Below are 21,915 nucleotides of genomic sequence, written 5' to 3' on the forward strand. Positions count from 1 at the left end.
GAACCCTGATAATTGATGAATTTTCACTTCCTTTACGAATTAACTGTAGGTAAAAACATTACGCTTAATTGCTTTTACAACATCAGAGACATTTCGGGGTTATTGAGTTTAATTCAATTAAGCTTATTTATGCAGATGTTCTGGCGTAATATCGTGGAATTGCCATGCTGTTACATCAGAGCGTACTTTATTTGATACCTTACGGATAATATCTTTCGCAATAGGTATAATGGATTTCAATTTATCAACATCGAATCTAATTAGTTGGGAAAAAGATCAATATTGCAAATTATGCTATACAATGCAATTGCTGGGTAGAATTGAATTGAATTTTGTAATTAACCATCATTCCCTTGGCTGGGCTTATTCAGATGTTCAGTTTCTCAATTATGTCAATTTGCATAATGAATATATTTGGGAATTTTGCAATACCTGCTTGTTAGGCTCACATATTTGAAAGATTCCTGAGTGAAAGTGCAGGAATAAAAGTGAAACTTACAATCCGGTGCTAAGCTTGAGGCTAGTCTTTGATGGCAATAACCTGAAGTGGATCTCTGCAACTTTTCTTCTAAGCTAGAAACATGATTGCGCTAAATCCACCAATTCTCTTCAGTTCAGGTCGTCCACACTACCAAGATGATTGTATTTCCGTTTTAACAAAGAAATCGTTCAACTCAGCTGACTGACCACAAAATTTATAGCTGATCTTAACCTAGAAATAGAAAACTTGAAAAAACTCCGTAGCTCCAAAATTTCAATTTTATTTCAAGACACACTAATTTCGGAAAAGTTTCTGTCCACCTTCTTCCGGTGAAGACTATAGGCTATAACCGTTGATGTTAATGTGGGTCAATAAAGTAACATTGCCAACAACGTATGGGGCATTGCAAATTAGTGGGAAAATCTTCACGTTTGGATGGCTCCAACGTTCGGAAATGGGGCGGCCCACGATTGCTAGTCTTGCTTTGATGACGAATTTGGAGAGTATAATAATCTCGAGTTGCTTGGATTCAATTTCAGTTTGCAAATTGTTAATGGCTTCTCGTAAAAAGACACAAAACCAATTCATTTGAAAGCCAAGGTCTAGTAATCATGCCTAGTGTGGGGCACAAGTGGGCCATAGTTGCTGTGACGACAATATGGTGCGGTAGATCATGTGAATGGCGGTTGGCCAAAATCCAACAATAATTAAAAACAGGAGATATGATCGTCGACTTTCAGGGTCACCTAGATTTTTAGTGGTATCGTTTTTATTGTTTTACATGATTCATTGTCCCCAATGATGGTTCTCCCATTAGTTCGGAAAAAATAATTATATATCAATCATATATTGCAATAGAATGTATATTCACCATTCTACCCAATAAAAGTGGATGGAATCGATTAACAGGAAAAAACCCACATTGGGCGCGATATTTGAAAAGAGAAGTTTGCAATGGAAAAGTTGAAACTTTGTAATGTAGTTTGTATGATATTTAACAATATTTTATGAACGTAAACAAGTTATTGGCAAACAGTACTTGCATCCCTAAGATTGACTTTCTGGAAGAAATATCGAGCCGAATTTTCTCCCGATGCGATAGAAGAATGAGGGTACCAGAGCGATATCAAACAAATAAATTGACAATATATGATAATTCGATGCAAGTCGCCAAGTGCAACAAACGGTTAGCTTGATATGAAATACAGAAGAAACCTTCCCCTAAAAATGGGACATACAATCCAGAACGAAAAAGGAGCATTAGAAACGAGGTTTGAATAGAAAAATTAAAAACGAAAGTACATAGTTGAGAGGGAAATGAGAACCCCAGAAATATCAAACTAGTCAGAAAACGAAAGCTGGGCGCTTCAAGTATGAACAGCTATACGTATTGTTTATGTGGGATTTTTTTGCGCAGGATGGTTCCATTTATACATAACTCTTGGCATATACTCATTAAATATGTCCGACTATTCACTTCAATATGGTGTTCACATTTGATGTTTTGGGGTGTCCTAACTTCATGCTGAAGAGGCAACTACTCACTTCACTTAGAATTGCAGAATTTCCACCAAACTTCTCCGTATAATACTCCATATTAATAATGATGAATATAAGATATACATACAATTATTAAGTTTTCTTGGATAAATATTTGGATGGAGTATTTTGAGGCCTAGATATCATATAGAGGCACTAACATGTTTTTTCAGATTGCAGGTTTTTGGAAAATTTTTCAAAATGAGTCCTTAAAATCAATGACCAGTTTCTGATCACCGCATTCCCCCCTTTTATTATTATTCTGTTAAGGGAAAGTCGCACCGCGTCCTTGAAGAACTATTGTGCCCCTTTTACTGGTTATAGTGTACCTGTTGATTATAGTATCTCAAGCAGGCCAGTAACCGTTAGGAACTTTAGTATGTTCCCCACTTCCAGAAGTTTCAGCTTTGCATCTGGTATTAAGTGTTCTCCCAGATGTATCGACCTACTTTGCACAAGTGCTGGACACTGTCCCAGGACGTGCATAGAGGTTTCGTCCTCCTCCTCACAGAACCTGCAGGCAGTGTCCGTAGATATACCTAGCTTCCCTAGGTGGTAGTTCAGCCGACAATGACCAGTGAGAATTCCCACTATGATTCGGAGGTTCTTTTTGGTGAGGTTTAAGCAATCCTTTGTGCGCATGGGTTCGTATCCCCCAATAAGCACCCTGGACTGCTCCATCCCTGGTAGGCCCGCCCAATATAGTTCCCTCAACCGTTTTTCTTCGTTTCTTAGATTCATAGCCATGAAACCGTTTCCGATTCCACAGAAGGGTTCTGGCCCGTATAAAGGCATCCCTGCTCCCTTCTTGGCTAGTTCATCCGCTGCCTCATTGTCTTCCAGCCCAGCATGGCCTGGAACGCAAAGTATCCAGACCTTGTTGGACGAGCCGAGTATATTCAGTCTCTCAAGGCATTCCCATACCAGTTTAGAGTTCACCTGGTTGGACCTAAGTGCCTTGATCGCTGCTTGGCTATCGGTGAGAATAGCTATGTTCTGCCCCCTGTAGTTCCTTTGCAGATTAAAGGAGGCACATTTGTCTATGGCGTAAATTTCCGCCTGGAATATGCTAGTGTACCTGCCCATTGGCTCAAAGTACATTTTCCTTGGACCAATGACACCGGCACCCGCTCCCTCTGCTGTGAGGGATCCGTCAGTGTACCAAGTAATCAGTTGCTGGTTTAAGCCGTATGTCGCAGCCACGCTTTCCCAGTTTGTCTTGTTAATAAAAATAAAACTAGGTAGCTTGCTACAATATATTTTAATAGTTAGTAAATACGTATTTCGAAAGCTACTTACTTTCTTCCTCAGTACTTAAGCAACTAAATCATTGGGAAGTTTTTCCCAAATTTTTAAATAAAACAAATTAAAAGTCTGTAGGGACAGATTATAAAAAGTTGCTTAAAAGCTAAAGATCCGTATGTGGGTACAGATTCTAAAAGGTAGATTCTAAAAGGTAAAGAGAAAAACGTAACAAGGTCCACATGCAGGTAGGGATAATATAGTAACTTTTAGGGTTCATGGCCATCAATTATCAATAGTTAGTGGGTGGTGCGGTCCCTGTGTTTGTCAGGGAGTTTTTTGATTAGCCTTGATGCACAGTTCCCTCCATCTGTGTTCATCAATTTTGCCGCATCCTTTCGCAATATTTCCAAGCTTTCCCATGCGTCCAAGGTGTGTGGCTTATTCACTTGTCGTACCAGCTCAAGATTTGTCCTCGTCACAGAATGCCCCTCCTCTATAAACCAATATAAAAGTGGTCGGATCAAGCAGAGACGCAACCCTTAAAAAACAATTAGGGAGCGAAAAGGACCCATTAACGGAAGAGGAAAAAAGTGGGATCTACAAGATCAGCTGCAATGACTGCGAGATGGTCTACATTGGCCAGACAAAACGCCTCATCACTACTAGGTTCCAAGAACACCTAAAGGAAGTAGAGAGGGGAGAAAGACGAGGAGCCAACACGGTGCGTTCTTCGATTGCGATGCTATGCTCGGTAGAAAAAAATGTACACCCCCCTTTTACGAGTGTCGGGATTCCCTCCTAATCGGTGCAACGAAAAAACTAAACTGAATAGCAAAATTCTTCGTTCGAATAGCCATAGTGAAAGTGATCAGTTTATTAATAGTATATTACTACATAGTACATTATTATAATTTTTTAGTAATTGACTGCAAAACCCCAATATAGGCTATAACATGGAGCATGATCCTGCCAAGTTTGGCGCACTATTACTAACAAAGTTATAATAGGTCAAAGTTTCCGCTTTGGTGCAAATTCAAAACTGTGAATGTCAGTATCTCGCGAAAGTGAATATTCTCACATAATATATACAAACATTACGTGTTAGATATTAATGGGAGAAATATTGACTGAAAGGTTTTTATTAAAGAAATATACAAAATCCTTTCATACCTGAGAGGTTCAACTTCCGGTTTCCCGACTTGTTTCATCCTGGTATTGCATTGTTCCTTCACTTCTTACTTTTTAGGGGATTATATGGGCTTACCTAAAAATCGAATTTATCCTTCTCGAAGTAGAAATTGAATTCCACAAAAATCTTTTGCTCTCCTTCTCCCTTTCTTTACTAAACATTAATTCCCCCGCCCTTCTTTTCCACATGATCAGCTCCATTTATTCTCCAACGATTGAAGAGAATATAAACGGATGCAGTAGATGGATTTTCTATGTAACTCTTGAGCAAGATAGTGGAAACGTACAGACTCTGTATGAGCCGTGAAACCATCGGACATTAGCAAATGAATCCTTAAAAGTGTTCATTGAATTAGATATTATACGCTTGTGCCAGCGCTTCTGTCAATGGTCAAAGCATCATCCAAAATCAATCTTGGGAATAGCCTTTAGCTCTTTCAGCGATGCGCATTTAATATCATTTATGCTTCGTTTTTGGAAATAGAAAGAAGTCACACGGATCCAAGCTGGGTAAATATGGAGGCTGTGATATCATTACCTACAGTGCTTTACCAAAAATTCACGAAAAAAACAATGAAGTGTGAGCAGATGTATTATCATGGTGCGAAAGCCATGATTTGTTTTACCACAAATCCGCGCGTTTTTTCGCATTGCTGTACGCAAACGCCGTGGAATTTGTAGGTAGTATCCCTTATTGACCTCATGGTAAGAATTCATGATGCACTATGCCATTAAAATCGAAGAACACAGTGAGCATCACCTTCACGTTCGACTGCAATTGTCGAGCCTTTTTCTGTCTTGGCAATCCAGATTGCCTCCACTGAGACAATTGAACCTTAGTTTCTACATCATGTCCATAAACCCATGTTCCGTCACCTGTTATAACTTCCATCCACCGCTGCTTTTGATCGCAATTCAACAATTTTGGAACAAATTTTGTTGCCACGCGTTTCATACCCAAAAAACTCGAAAAAATTCCACGACATGAGCCAATCGATATGCCAACTTCATCAGCGACTTCTCTGATTGTGATTCGGCGATCGTTCATAACTATTTTTTTGACTTTTTCCATGTTTTCACCGGTTGCTGATGTGCTGGGGCGTCCGGAGCGTTCGCCGTTTTCAACACTTTCACGGCCTCCTTGGACACGCTTATACCAATCGTAAACTCTTGTTTTACTCATAGCAGCCTCACCATAGGGCTTTCCTAACATTTCACACACTTTGCTACCTTTAATTTTATTTTTTACACAAAATTTTATACAAATTTGTTGATTCACTTTTTCAACTAACGAAAATCGCCGACCTCATACAAACACGTCTTACAATAGCGACTACTACTATAAACAATGAATACAGCTGAAAATTTTATCCTACTTCCAGGGAATCTGTACCAACATAATAAAAAAAACCCACTAAAACCACCCGCGACTCCCCCTACCCCGGGTAACCACCTTTAGGTATTACACCACGGAGCGCAGTTAACTTACTTTAGCTAGGTCTCCTTCCGTCTACACGCGGGGTTCGTAGCCTTCCTCACTCCTTCTGCTTTTCGCAGTTTATCCTGGATTACTGCAATCATGGAATTAATCGCATTCGAGTCTTTCTGGCAAGCTACCATTCTCCGGACAACATTTTTCGGTGATAGCACTCCACCTAGAGTTTCTTCTAGGTTCCTCCTTTCTTCCACGAATCTAGGACATTGGAAGAATACGTGCGCTGGGTCCTCTGGGACGCCGTCGCAGTTTGGAAAGTTAGATGAGGTGTCCAACTCAAATCTGTACAGGTATTGACGGTATCCGGTGAGAAACTGGATAAGATTATAATTGATCTCCATAAGCTTTCTCTCCAGCCATTCCCCGATGGAAGGGATCAACCTGTAAGTCCAACGACCCTTTTCTGACTGGTCCCATCGCTGTTGCCATCGGTTTCGGCTTTTTTCACCTGCGATAAGAGAGAGATGGATTTGGTGTCATAACTGTCCATCATTTCGATTGTCTGGATGTCAATCGGCATCCTTCCCGAGATGACGAACGCTGCATCGTCTGAGACGGTCCGGAAGGCAGAACACACCCTTAAGGCGGTTCTTCTGTAAACCGTATTCAGTTTATGTGCATTTCCTAAATCCTGCAGCGCTTTTCCCCAAACTGGACTGCATACAGCATGATAGAACTCACCACCCTGGCTATGAGCAGCCAGCAAGTATGCCGCGGTCCTCCTACGTTCGGCATCATCCATGTCAGAGCCATACTCGTGGTGTATACTTTTTTAAAATTATGCTCTATGTGCTGCCTAAAATTAAGTTTTCCGTGTATCATCACCCACAAGTATTTGATGGCCAGCTTGGAAGTGTTGATACGATTCCCGATTCTAATGCAGGCGTAATTTCTTTTGCGGCGCTTAGTGATGGGGCTTCCGTCCTTCCCTCCGTGAGTGCCAGTCCAGCACTCTCTAACCAAGCCTTAACAACACTGATTGCTTCGCTTGGGTACAACTCAGCATCCCCGAGATGCTTTGTGATCACAACCAGTGCTATATCATCGGCGTAACCCACCGCCGTGGCCTCCTCCAGAACCGGAAAGTTAAGTACATCATTATACATGATGTTCCACAGCAGTGGACCCAGTACAGAGCTCTAAGGAACACCCGCGGAGACAACGTACTTCTTGGATCCATCATCGGTATTATACCAGAGTGTCCGCTCTTGCAAGTAACTATCGATAATAGCGGCGAGGTAGATGGGAACACCGATCATCGCCAGAGACTTTCGTAAGGCCGAGTTGAATGCATTCCTCACGTCCAGGGTCACAACCCCTTCCAAACCCCCTTGATGGCATCAATGGTTGATCTGGCATTACGGAATCCATACTGCTATCTGAAAGGCCGCCTTGGCTCTCGATGACTGGGAGTAATCTATTATAAATAACCCGCTCCAACATTTTCCCCATAGGGTCTAGAGGAGGACGGTTCTTCTGAAGGTTTGCCAGCCTTAGGCAGCAGCACCAGCTTCTGCCCTGTCTATCTGTCTGTCACACGCACTTTTCTCAGAAATGGCTATACCGATTGAGAAGAAGAAGGTGGAAACTGTGAACGCCCAGACATGCAGTGAGTTATATTCTTCGATTCTAAGATCAAGCAAACAAAACCTTTCATCCCTGAAGCGGCGAGCTTCCGGTTTCCCGACATGTTATGTAGAGTTTGAATAAAAGCCCAGAAAAGACATTAATTCCCATTCGATTAATTTATTAAAAATTCCGATGCATAATAAGCAGCCCTCAATTAAAAGTGTTTATTCTTCACCCCCAAAAAAGCATCGCACATTCAGGATCGTGTGCGGCTAGCATACATTATGAGCACAAAGTAGACTTTCTGGTGGCCATTGGACTGTTCTATCTTGCGCAAACTTTTTAGCATTTTTTGCTATTAGTGATGTCAAAAATATAAACAGAAAAACATATGTCCCGCGAAACCACCACATGCGCACTCTTGACAAATCGCACTCAAAAGCGTGCGCTCAATTTGAATATGTTTGATATAGATTTCCACTGACTGTGAGCACGCAATTTGATTATTCGTCCGATTCGGCATAGTAATGCGGTGATTATTTTATAAACACGACATCAGACGCTTTATTGCAACGGAGAACAAGGTTTTGTTATTATTTTTGTTGTTGCTATGGTTGTTGTTTGAAAGTTCGTCGAACTCCTCCATCTTGTGCATGTATCTGTATGCATGCAAATGTAATATTCTTGGGTGACGGTTAAAATTAGTTTAGTGCAATTGCAGCCGACTGGGGCTATATTTACTTGTTAGTTCGTTAGACGTGCAAATCTTGTTGTCGTGACGGAAGTATTGATAATTAGACGTTTAGTGATATTGTGTACAAGTTTAACGCATGTTTAGACAAATTATAGTCAATCTACGGATAGGATGACTTGCAAATTTACCTACATAACTTTAAGATACTTTGTGGAAATACATACAACTTATTGCAACTCAGTCGCCAGTTTGCCTTATACTAAGATGTAATAAAAAAGAAACCTTTATCAGCCGACACTGTCCTCCCAATTCAATAACACTATTTTAAAGTTTCTAAAGGGCAGGCATTCAATGAAGGTACTTTTCAAAATTCTGCATAAAAAAATTTCAAATTTTGGTCAATTAATATAATGGAGATCTCAGTCAAGACACCTCAATTTGATTTCTTATTTGAAGAAAATTTAAACTGTGGAAATATGGTGACACATAAGAAATGAGAAGTGCAAGACGCTCACATGAGTAATACTTATTTTCATGAAACAAAGGAACTTTCAGGTAATCATAAGACTCAATTGTTCGGGTCAAATATTGTACATCATCCATGATAGCGACCAGCTTAAAAGGTTCAACACGGTTCTCAACCGTCTAAAATCTGGTAAAGTTTCACCTCTTTTGAATGAAATCATAAAAAGTCATAAAAGGTGAAATAATCTTGATTCGAGAAGGCTTTATCTGGAGTAGTTAACACAGGAAGGGGATTCCAGAGAAGCTATTGTCAGAGCAATGTACAATCGCGAATGTTTTGTGCTGCAATGAACTACATTTTCGAAAATATTTGAAGGTGCAAACGGAGTTCGACAAGGTTCTCATTGTCTAGAGGACGTGAAGGAATTCAATAGACCATGCTACCTTTCTTCAAACTCCTTGATTACAATATCTGATAATTCTATTGCTGACTATGCTAGGCAATGGAATCTATTATTGCAGGGTGGCTGATTAGTGGGTTGGCCTAGAACTACGTGGGGCAGAATATTAGAAAAAGGGTGTAGGTTTCTAAGGAAAGACCTGGAGGGAGCTGAAACACATTTCGGCAAACTGACAACGATAGCGGTTAGGTGTGGTTTACGCCCTATGCCTCATTTAGCGGATAGTGCTTGCTTTCCCTCGAAATAAGCCAAGCGTTAGTTTCCCCTGTCTTCCGAATTCAGAATATCACTGTCCCATTGCTTTGCTCATGTGTGCCGGAATCTTATGAAAAATAAACCGTCAATTGTTTTTGGGAAACCATTAGATAACACTAATTTGACAATCGCTTAGACTTTTGAGAGTATTTCACCGTCATAGAAGGAAAATTTATCAATTATATTTTGTTTCGTTGCAGTCACAATAAAGTTCGAATGGAAACTTCCAACATTTACTAATCGTCTTGTCATATTCAATGAATAAAAGTAGGGACCAGGTGCTTATCGACATAAGACCTTGTTCAATTTATGGTTTTCCATGAATGAAAGAAAATAGTCCAAAATTAGATACTTAGCTGATATTGAATTGCTTTTATTTTGTGATATTCATTTCAATATGTACATACATATAATAACATATCTTAGATCTATATTTAGAGTCGGTTTTCGTTGATTTTCTTATGAAAATATTAAAACCAGTTGATTTATTCTAGATTACAACTTCGTGAAAACATGGGTAATCAACGATAAAGTGTAAAATGTTTATTTTCGAATTTCAAAAATACATTTAATTACGCATGGTTTTGATAAGAATCACATTTTATTTTTTTAAAGTCTAACATGGAATTTATGATCGGTTGTATGTAGCGCAATGGAATTGGATGTTATTGAATTTGATCCTTTATATGCAAATATTTGGGTCCTACCATTAATAATACATACTTCTTTTATAGTAGATACCCAAACTTTTTGAATTTTTTCAATCCTAGTTAAGATTTAGGAAAGCAGATGTGCGTTAGTACCACTCGTTTAGGGTGGTTAGTATTTTCACTGAGTAATTGGAACTTCAAACTGTCCCAAATGTAATTAAGTTTTTGACTTCCACTTTAATTTTTATGTCGGTATGTATTTCTATCTTTAGATATGAACAATTCTAACCATTGTATTTTGTGCCTTAGGGATCTTCTAGTGATTTTATAAATCGTCAATTTTTTTTAAATCGTATTTCATAGGTTTTACCTGTCGTACCTTATCTATTGAACTTGAGAACAAGAACGCAAACTTATGAGTATATTCTTTGCTGTTAAAGCCAAATACCAGATGGTATTCTATAGTATTATCCTTCGGGAAGTATAGCCCCCAATTTATCATACTCTTTATAAAATTCACTCAAGGATCTCTTAATGAGGAGCATATTATTTTTCATGTCAGTTAGTCATGTTGCTTTTTGAACCTTCTTTTAAGAAATTTCAAATCTTGTACAAATTGAAAATTTCAACTAAGATCTTTTTCATTCACGAGAAAAACACAATCGAGCAGCTTCAATGAAGAGATATTTTATTAAGATAAGTTGATAAGGTTACTTTGAATTTACCTTTTCGTGGTCAATGTCGGTTTGAAGATATATATCTCTAAATTTATATCTAAAGTCTTCTGGAACTTATATCATATAAGTTTCTGTATTGACATATCATTATGTTCCTGTCTCGAATAACTCCTTGCGGTTACTGTAGCGCATTGCATTTCAACAAATTCTTCCTGCATTTCATCAAGTTCCTAAGATATTTTGAAAACGAAAGAATTGCGTACTAGTTCCGAAGTACCTTTTTCCTGTGTAAGAAAAGTGAAAAAAGTAGTTATCGAATTTAATTCTCAAATTTTGCAAACAGAGCGATATGTTCTTTTTTATACCTCCCTTAATACGATTACTCTGACCGTCAAAAGTTCGGTATTGAAGTACAGACCAATTTATTCACCCATCTCCAAAAAAGGTGTTTTTCTGCTGCCACTCGAGAGGACGCTGTATTCATTTTAAAGAAAAAAATAAACGACAGTTTAACGTGCAGACTTAACCACAGTCCGCGAAACTAGGATTATTAAAAAATATTGAAAGGTAAATTTTTAGTGCCTTGTTAAAGTTTTTTCTGTAAAATTTGGTGTTTTTTCATGGTTTTTTTAATGCATAAAAAGAAAACGGCCTAATGAACCGCAATTATCCTAGTTTGCGGACCGTAGAAATATGTTCCGAAAAAGTCGTGAAAATATCAAAGAATTTCGTTGGATAGATTTTGGGCTATGGTGGCAACAGATTTTCAACATACAGTTTCGAGAAAAACGCATAGAATGTGATTATTAACCATAACATTTTAACTGAGCATTAATCTGCTATACCTAGTCAATAAACCTTTGGTTTTTTAAAAATACACATGTAAAGCCTTGGCTTCAGTTTTTGCACTTTTAGCGAAAAAGGCCATTTAATTAAGGATTCAATCTCAGACAGTGCCCATCTCAAAAAAATCATGATAACAGCCCTATATTGCACCCAGGCCTCAAACCTATAAATATTCTCCATGTAGATACCTGCTTCAGTCTTCGTCGGCTCGTCGTGATCACTTTCACCATTTGGTTCTATCAAATGCCTGATCTGGATGCAGTCGCGAGGCTTTTAAATTCCCATCTAGGGTATCAAGCCACCGTTGTTTCGTTCGGCCTTTTGGTATTTTACCATCGACCTCGATGCTCAGGCCAATCTTGGTGAGTGAATTCTCGTTAGCGAGAATTACGTGACCATACCATCAAAGACGTCTCTCTCGCAATTTTTCCACGATCGGTGTAACTCCACATCGAACGCGGATATCCTCATTTTGGATGTGATCAAAACGTGCCATGCCACTAGTCCAACGCAACATCTGCTTAAATAAGAAAAAAATGTATATTATTATGTGATATTTTGGAAATGAATTCATTCTCGTAACAGCAAAGTTTTCAGTAATATAGATAGTAATAGACAACATCATATTGAAATATTTGGTGGAAATTCAATTACTATTAACAAAATTGCAGTACTAACTGCTTACCACTTATGGTGTGATATTTTACAAAAAGGAGGAGCTGATATTCTATAGATCTGCATAGTTTCCATTGAATTTTCGCCCAAGCATTACTGCCAAACTTAAAAGTCGCCCACCCGCTCCCCGCTACTATTCCCTCTGCTACCGCTATTAACTTCGACACGGCAGCACCCGTTACCGCAAAAGCGAAATTTTCATGGAAAAACGATACCATTTTTAGAATCGGTTTACTGTCTATATGTCTGCCGATTTGTCTGTCAATCTCTCATTCATGCTTTTCTCTTAAACCCCTTGGCACGAAATTTGGTAGGTGAAATACAATTGGCAATCACAAGGCGCACAAGTGGTTCCCGAAATATCGGAATTTTCAAAATATAAATCAACACTAGCGAATAGGAAAAACCAGTATTTATTAATCGCTGGAAATACCGCGTAATTACACTCAGATATCCATGTCATTATACTAATATTGTTCTTATCACTGTAGTAATAACGTGCATATGAAGTGGACTGAATGATCTGTAAAGGATTTTTAACAGTTGACAGAATTAATATTGCATATAACCTATTGGACCCTACTCTTTATCTATTTATGTATCCTATTTTCCCGGAATGTGCACAACTTCATTTTTCTGTCCATGAATAACAAGCCAATTTGTATGCCAAAGAAATTATTAACCGAAAAAGTTTGTAGGTGAAAAATTGGAAGCCTTACTCCATCAAATATAGAACCAATATCCAAGTTCGTTCCTTTCAAAGTTCCTGCTTTTTCTAAGGGTCCCAAGAATTTTTTTCCGCAACAAATGATGTGAAAGTCATCGGCATCCGTCACTACTTGAGTTGATTTAAAGAGGAATTTATTTCTGATATCCACACGATTATTTCATTCGTGTTTGGGAACCGAATTGACAAATATGGAGGCCAGCCCATCTCCGTATAAAATCAATTCAAGCTAGGGATGAGACAATCATTTGTTCAAGATCAAAAGTGACAGACAAAAGGCGAAATACATGGTCTCCAAAATATTGGTATGTGCATATCTAAAGAAAACCCTAGAGAATAGCAGAATATTTCTTATGAGGCATGCCCACTGGGAAAGACACGACTGATTTGCTAACGCCCACTGGGAACGACCCGACATGACAGATTTGCTAACACCCCTGGGAACGACACGGCAGAATATTGGTGTAATTGCAAGATGTATATATTGAAAACATTATTTTTAAAAGTCAAGAGGCGATGAAGATGGCATACGGTTTTCTACCAGGACAGAGGCAACTTATCAGACGGTACCACACCCCTACCCTGGGAACAACATGACGGAAGCTGTTCGCGTGTAATACCCGCTCCTTTATACAAAGCTTGACCGGAGCTAGAAATTTTTGTTTAGGGGTTGAAGAGTCCTCAGTCCGCATACATTTCATGCCGGATGGGACTAAATGGATAACAGCTTGTTCCTAGTTTTTTTTGGTCAAAAATCAAAAGTCTTCTAAGACGGCTTACGGTTTCGTAACAGGGCGGAGGCAACTCATTAGACACAACCGTATTTGTCGTTTCTTGATTTTTAACACCTGAGTGCTACGCACGAAAAAAAGGAACCTGTGCACAATTTGGTCCGGTCTGACATCATCTGACTTAGGATTCCTCAATTTCTAAACATAAAAAAGTGTTAATTGATATCTGGCTTAGGTAAATATCTCTGTCTGCCTCAGACAACAGACTGCCAAATGCCTGCACATATTTCAGACATCAGACAGACAAATGACTGCATCGAATAAATTTTTGTTCCAGATAAATCTCTGTGTTAGACATCTGCGTTTGTGTTAAATAAATGTTTGCATCTGACTCATACATGAGGCCAACAAATGTCTGCCTCAACCAAAAATCTGTCGAGATTGAACCTCTCTGTCAGAAGCATTTGCCCTTGTGTCAGACACCAGGCAAAGAAATGTCTGTATCTGTGTCAGACAAACTACTGCCTATGCTAAATGTCTGCTTCTGACAAAGTCTGTTTGTGTATTAGACCAATGCCTGTATCTGCCATCAAACAGACATCCGACAAAGAAATGACTGTATCATTCGTCAACTATACCAGTGTCCTCCTCGTTTTAGACATAACACAGACTCAGTAATGTCGCTGGTATCACTGTGAGCCCCTGTCCATTACATTGCTTATATGTATGATATGTACAACATTTTAAAAACGAGCGCTGGGTCAGCTCTTTATCAATGACAACCTAAGCAGACTTGATCCCTTCATTCTCAAAACGAATATTTGATCCACTCGTAATTATAGTTCAATCGCCTTTTATCTTCCTGCAATTGTGAGTTGAAGGTTAACATGTTCTAGTCACTTTTCATATACTTTTCGCAATAGGTTCTTGAAAGGTTTATTTATATAGACATCAAGGGGTTGCGGCATTGATGTCATATCTCCAAAAATCACCAGAAAAGAGATGTTAGTTCTTTCAACTTCATGCTTTTCTATGGACGCGAAAAGTACGGAATACTTACAATACGACAAGCTAAAATGTTCTGCAACGGTCTTCAATAATCCAGACACATAGGTCTGTCCCAAACTGTCATGCATTGTTTCTCGTCACCTGCCTTTTTCATTATAATCTAAATGACAGAAAATAGAAATAATTATTCTTAGTACTTTGTGATTTTGTATGCACATACCTCTTGCTTTGCGCCTATATAATCACGAGGATGATCAGGTGTTATTAGAATGTCCTCTGCAAGAAAGTTGAATTTCCGTTGCAAAGGCACAATATAGCATTGATAGTCTACACATTTAGGTTCGATTGAAACTTCTGGCGTATGTTGACTCAGCACCGAAGCGGAAATCTTGGTCGTTTCAAAAATTTGTTAATCCGAGATCTGCTTGCTTTAAAATTCTCTTCCGTTAAATCGAAAAGAGAGGCTATTTCAAAAGTTTTTACCTAAATATTTTCTACCCTGATAAGCAAAGCTTTCTACTTTCTTCTCTTGATAAATTCTCCAATTTCACTCTCTAAATATGTGTACCACTCACTTTTTAGCCTGGAGGTTGTTGAGCATGGGTCTAACGGCACCTCCAAACTTGGGATTCACCAATATCCAATCCTTTTGCAACTTTGCTTATGCTAATACTTCAGCGTTGAGAGTGGCTCTTTTCTTAAACTACGCTAGATATTGGCACATTTCTATGTTGATCGTGATGGAATACGAGAACTTGACTATTCGGAAGACGTGAATTTACTGATATGAAATCGAACAGAAACAATCGATAACACACTCGTAAATATTATCTCAGGTGTGCGTATATAGGGCGGAAAATAAAGTATAGCTAAATGCAGCTTTCGAAAAAAATTCACAAAATTAGGATAAAAATAAAAACAGCCAGCTTATATATATGATATGTGCATAAAGATGATATCGCTTAAATACCAGATTGAAGCATGACTTTGAGATGTATCTTAGAAGCAATACTATCAAGAATGTAGCTTTCGCAAAATGTTTCATTGTCACGGTAATCTATCTTTTTCCTGGAAAAATGAAAAACTAACGAAAAGTGACGGGAAATAGTTTAGATAACTTATTTGTGTATTTTTTTACAAAAAAAATCCGTTTCTAATCGGTCAAAAATTCACACGCGCCAAGTCTATCTGTATTTCCTGGGAATTATCAAAGAGTTACATTATGCTAAAAAGTATATATTTAAAAATCCACAAATGTATGGAAAATTTACTTGCTGAATACACATAATATCATTGGAAATCCTAAATTTGAAAATATATTCAACTTGGAAGAACCCAATTGCAGTCGGCTGCTTTTTGAATAATGACAATGGCTGTGGGCCATTCCATAATGGACACAATGTCTGCCTTCAAATATCATTACACGTAGTTCAACCTATCGTTCTAGTGAAAAATAATACCTAATCCAAATAATTAGCAGGTGAGAGATAACCAAACGCCAGGTGAAAGATAAACAAACACCAGGTGTTCCGTATTATTGTCTCAAAAAGCGTTTGCTGGTAGATTGCGATCGTCAAGATAACAAATTTACAGAATGTAGTTTGATAACATTGCATTAAGTTTAAGTTAGTCACTGAGCTGAAGTTTTACATATGGACGTCGGACCCATGAGTAATTGTAATGATAGCACTTGAGAAAAGCCATCCTAATCAATCCACCAGACATATGAAATGAGTCACGGGGTCGTGCATAGTATGTATCTAATGCGTAATCAATCTGAGAGCTCCAGGTGTTCGTTTGGAATGTGCGTAAGTAGAAACCTACTAAATATTTATTCCACGGCAGTAAATCATCGATAAAGCTGTATCACCATGACTACAAAATTTGTGGAGGGTAATAAAGCTGCAAATGAGGCTGCAATTTTCCGATGTGAAAAGATGAAAAGTCAAAGTTCACTAGATAACATTTTTCCATCTACTGATACAAATGCTTTTCAAGAGTCCTTTTCCCGGACATGTCAGCTGCAGTTGTCCTGTTTATGGAAGCAGCTGCTGTGGTTGATACCCCCAAGTTGCGTGAGATTGCATATTTTTCCAGTAGGGTTTCAGTTATCAAAGGACAATATATGGGTCTCCGATACACTGTCTTGAATCTGCAGCCTAAGTTGATGCTTCCAAAATGGAAGACTGTTAATGCCCAGCCCTACTTTTTTCCTTTTGGCTCCAAGGGTTACATTCGTAAATTCCAATTCAAAATCGCCTTCCCTTTCCTCTTAGATAACTGGAAGAATGCTTTACCATTTCATCCATAAACATAAATAAGCTGAACGACGCCTTCAATTATTTTATGAGGCTTGACAGTCCTTTTTTCTTTGAATTAAAATGTCCGATTTATTTTTTCTCTTATTTGTGCCTCTCGAACGAACTTAAATTTCATTTGACAAAAACTCTGCAATGACAAATTAAAGCAATATAAATTTTATATTAAATAATAAATCCCCAGTATTTCAAACTTTTAGGAAAAAATAAGATTTAAAGAGAGGATGTGCACTGATATTCTCTAACCCGCTGCCTCCAAAAGGTATAACATTGCATTGAATGGATTATGACTTCAAACTCGTCCGAAACGTCTAACAAACTTCTTAGAATCGATTTCCTCTTGTTCTGGCTTTGATTTTAATGTATGATTACATCTTCCAAAATTAATTTTACAACAATTTTATTAATATGCCTTTTTTTTGCAGATCGACAAACAGTGTTGGATTCGGCATTAGGTCAGCACCTAGTTCGCCTATGGCACCATTACAAGGTCAATCTGAAGCTCATGGGCAAAGTGTAATAAGCTTGAATGCAGTACCACAATCTCCTAGTCACCAAAGCGCAGGAAGCAAACTAGATTCTAAGTAAGTAGAATAGTCATTTTTGATATAATATATACGAATAACTTTTGCGAAATCCTATGTATCGGCGGTTTCTTTCCAAAAAAATACCAATAATACTACCTAACTCAGATACTAAATAGGAAAAATAGATCTATCGAAAAGTAGTTTCTGAAACTATTGGATATAAGACCACCCTGGATTTGAAAAGCTTAACCTTATAGTGTATTAAATACACTTTTTAACTATTATAAAAGAGTATCTTCGAAAAATGCTTTACAGAAAAGATGGCCCACAAAACAATGAGAAACATTAGTCGTTGAATCTTTTTACAAACATAAGATCATTTCTGGACCCAAAGAATTTATTAATAATAATAATAATCGTTGGCGCTACAATCCATATTGGATCAGGGCCTTGAAATGTGTTAGAGCACTTCATTCAAGACCGTAACGGTACACTACAGTAGTACACTGTAGGAGGCAATGTGGTCAGCATTGCGCTCGCCCGAGATTATTACCCTGATTTGACTCAAGTACTCATTCACAGCTGAGTCGACTGGTATCCGACGTCAAATCACGATACAAACCCCACTGCCACCAATGAGATTTGAATCACGACCTTCCGTACGACGGCCTTGTACTCTAACCACTCAGCAATCCGGACACAAAGAATTTATTAATGAAATTTAATATTAACAACAAACGGATATCTACTTATAATCCGTGGGTGTTCTCTTTTGCAAAATGTTGGTCACGCTTTGCATACCCTTCAGCTCGTGTTATCGCATGCTGCAACATTACAAGGCATTGACGTCTTAACACCATTGACGTCCAAATATTATCTATTCGTTTTTTTATTCGGCGAAAAAGCAAACCAAGTAAAACATCAATTCCTTGAGAACTAAGCCAGTTGCAACCTTCATTAGGAAATGATGGAAAACTCAGGGAATACTTCCTATGGGATGACCTAATCTGGAACTGAAGACACGTGATAGCACTTAACTCTGTAAAAACCATCGGTACCAACATAATTCTTGAGATATAATTTAGATTTTTCACACTGGTATCTGGAATAGTCGTCGAAGCCATCCAAATCTAACTTCTTCTATCAAAAAGAAAAATATCTGCAATCATAGAAACTTTGTGTAAAAAAGTGGAATCAAATGTCGTTGATTGTTGAAGATAGAAAGTCAATAAAATGGCACTTGTGGCAGTTGTGAGCCATGCTTTGCTGTCAGAAATTCTGCTAGTACAGTGGACTTGGGGGTGACGACAAAACTCACATAAATGGCCTACCCAAAAAATTTTTTTGTGGTTGTCATTTCTATATTTATCTTGACCTGATCGCAATAGCTGGTAGTTTTTAAGGGTGGCGTTGATAAATCAGCGTTAAACACATATTAAATATTTCTTCCTTGGTCCATCGTTTTTTTAGTTAAATAAAAAGAAGCTTATGAAATTGAGGATGATTTGGTGTGAATTGTGAATGCATCGCGAAAACTAATGATAACGAGATTTGTTTGAGGCTGTACCGTCGGCATTGTGATATGAGCATTTAGGCGCGGGTTATATATAACTTTTCAAAAAAATTATCAATCGATTTTTTAAAATATGAAATGATATGAATCAAAGTATCAATTATAAATCTTTTAACGATTCCAGGCAAAAAATCTTCCAAAGCTATTTAGGAGTTTTCACTGATGCGGAAATGTTTTTCCGATCAGGGAAAATTTAAAATAGATTTATCAGACTATGCATTGAAATTTACATATTTTGATTCATATCTAACCGGACACGTTAGGTCCAGTTTATCTTTTATAGCCTGTTAAATCTATAACCCGGGCCTAAAATTTCTCTGTAAGATGTTTCGTTACCTTTCGTGGCTATCTCTACGCTCAACATGCATACATATATAGACTTTGCAAGTCTGATTCAGAATTTTCCAAACTAACTTCAGACTTTTCCAAACCCATTTCAGAATCTTCCATTTCAAATTCAGATTTTTCCATTTTCAATTCAGAATTTTTTCTATATTTCACAATCAAGTTTTATAGCAACTTTTTACCACTGGATAAGGATGTGGCTGGAGTTTCTTAAAAAAAATCTGGGTGGATTATCAATTTTCTATTATTATTTGTTTGAATGGAGCATGGCATTCGGTCTGGAAAAAATATAATCCCCCCAATCTGCTGTCTTTTTCCATGGCTTCTAGATATAAAATCGTGTACTTGCAACTGAAATTAATTCCGCCGTTTATTGTAGAACTTAATTAATGACCACTGACAATCGAAAGGACCATGGTAAAAACTTTGTATGAAACTTTATGGGAAAGAAATTAGAAAAAAAAATCGGAATTAGAAATGTAAAACTCTGAATTTGAATTGGAAAATTCTGAATTGAATCGTAAAATTCCGAATTTCGCTAGCAAAACCTATGAGTATATGTATGTACATATATAACTTTCTAACTATTTCTCCTTCTACAATATATGGTCAGGAATGCTGCTTCTTTTTCCTGAATTTAAATAGTGAATATTTTCTAATTGTCACCTTGCCTCTTATATACCGCTGTCCTTTTATTGATTGAAATTTTCTTGTTTCTTCTGATGAAATTGTCTTTTTTCCTAATTTCTATTGAATAAGACAAATTTCAGTCTTCAACGAAAATCGATGAGAGAGGGTAAAAGAGCTCAAAAAAGGGAGACTTTATCAGAAATCAATACTGATATGACTGCGTGAATATTTTAACGTGATTTGCGAAAAATGTGACACAAACAATTTGAGGCTATCCTAAATTATGATAATTTCATGTGATAAGATACTTTCGTGTGCTTCACACGTTCTCTTTTTTTTCACCTACATCTATGTTTATAGCTTCCGCAATTGTAATCTGACCAGGAGTTCTACTTCCCAGAAAATAAAATGTTTATATCTACATTTTCCAGAAATGTGCTCTATATTATGGATTGTATGTAAAATATTATACTCCTAGGATGAACATAAAGGAATTTCAGCTAATTTAAAAAATGCAGGGAGTCATATTAGCTTCGTATTTTTGATCTCTCACTCTCCTATTTCGCAGTAAATGATAAATTTAACGTAACGCAATTACCGACCCTTTCATTTGGGGTATCATCCGATATTGAAACATCTTCGTTCGCTTACAGGGGGAGACCTCCTTAAACTCCACACCAAATCATGCCATTCATTACATGCGTGGGATTTCCCCATTTTGTCAAATTTCGTGTCAACTAGTCTAGCCTTTACCGAGACAAATGCGGGTATTAGGCAGAGAGTAAACCAATTTCAATGAAGTTTGCTTTACAGAAAACCGGTTTTTATAACCCTAACCTGGTACGACCCATTGAATTTTCTTTCATCCACATCTTTTTTCCTTTCTGTATGTTTTTAAATTGATCTATCCCTTCCTGAACTTTTCGTTAACAACTATTCTAGTCATTTAATTGACTTCATGTCCACTTGCAAGCCCACATTGTATGTTTGTGCAAACTCCCTTCCCCACAGAATTCCACTAATAATTAGGAGACAAAAATTGCTTTTCTTGCCATGGTGATACACCGTTCCTAATTAAAACCTCCCCATAAGTATTCAAAACATAAACTGATAACATATGTCGCAATGTTTCCAATATTGATAGTAGAAAACCATCTTTACTGAGATTAAATAAAAAATAATAACACAAACCAATCATATGCTATAATGTAAACCAAAATATTGATATTTTTATTCAAAGAAATCAATAAAAACCACGTATACTCTAAATATTATCACCTCCTAATGACAATGTTAAATTCAGTAAACAGTTAACATCGAGTGAATACCTAATCGCGAAAGTTGATTCCAAAGTAAATGGGGAAAAAACGCGTAAACGTTTCAACTGATATTAGCATTTTACGTCAATAAAAATTTTCTAGCTTAATTTGCACATTTGATACATTGATACATCTGTTGCAAAACGGATGCTTGACATTAAGCCGTTTTATCAGTAAATTGACTGAAACGAAGATCAGATAGTTTGGTGTTAATTATGCCTAATAATCTAGGCAATAATATCAATTTAGCATACGTAAATAGGGGGTAATAGGTACGGTTTATACGCAAACAGTTTCAAAAAAGTATCAGAACGGAAATAGGAAGCATTGCGAGTGAAGTCATGTTGTGCGCACCAGCAAAATATCTGAAATTCAGTATATTCTTCGCATAGTGATAATAGCAACGCCTTAATGATATCGAGTTTTAGGGAAATAAAATAAGATTAAAATAATGGAGTACAAAAGTGCAACCCTATTGATTCTACCATTCTTATTAT

At 37.5% G+C, this 21,915-nt stretch overlaps 1 protein-coding gene and 2 long non-coding RNA genes across 10 annotated transcripts in view; 1 reads left to right on the forward strand and 2 right to left on the reverse strand.

The window, feature by feature from the left end:
- The window catches only part of LOC119653704 (GRAM domain-containing protein 2B-like), a 249,100-nt gene that overhangs the window by 192,824 nt on the left and 34,361 nt on the right, over positions 1-21,915 (forward strand). For all 7 annotated transcript variants that reach the window (XM_038058582.1, XM_038058585.1, XM_038058581.1 and 4 more), the window contains one exon: positions 17,450-17,608. In XM_038058582.1, the coding sequence (XP_037914510.1) occupies positions 17,450-17,608 (159 nt within the window). The remainder of the gene's footprint in view (positions 1-17,449; positions 17,609-21,915) is intronic.
- LOC119653709 lies at positions 9,683-11,794 on the reverse strand. Its single transcript, XR_005249745.1, has 3 exons — positions 11,754-11,794; positions 10,768-11,193; positions 9,683-10,712 (listed from the first exon to the last, which is right to left on the reverse strand). It is a non-coding gene; the product is annotated as an uncharacterized LOC119653709 (long non-coding RNA).
- On the reverse strand, positions 12,032-15,720 carry LOC119653708. 2 transcript variants are annotated; one of them, XR_005249744.1, is made up of 4 exons: positions 15,190-15,720; positions 14,927-15,134; positions 14,759-14,866; positions 12,032-12,085 (listed from the first exon to the last, which is right to left on the reverse strand). It is a non-coding gene; the product is annotated as an uncharacterized LOC119653708 (long non-coding RNA). The 2 variants fall into 2 exon arrangements; XR_005249743.1 differs by having other exon boundaries at positions 12,032-12,082; positions 15,190-15,719.

This window comes from Hermetia illucens, chromosome 4, assembly GCF_905115235.1.
Source record: "Hermetia illucens chromosome 4, iHerIll2.2.curated.20191125, whole genome shotgun sequence".
NCBI classification, from domain to species: Eukaryota; Metazoa; Arthropoda; class Insecta; order Diptera; family Stratiomyidae; genus Hermetia; species Hermetia illucens.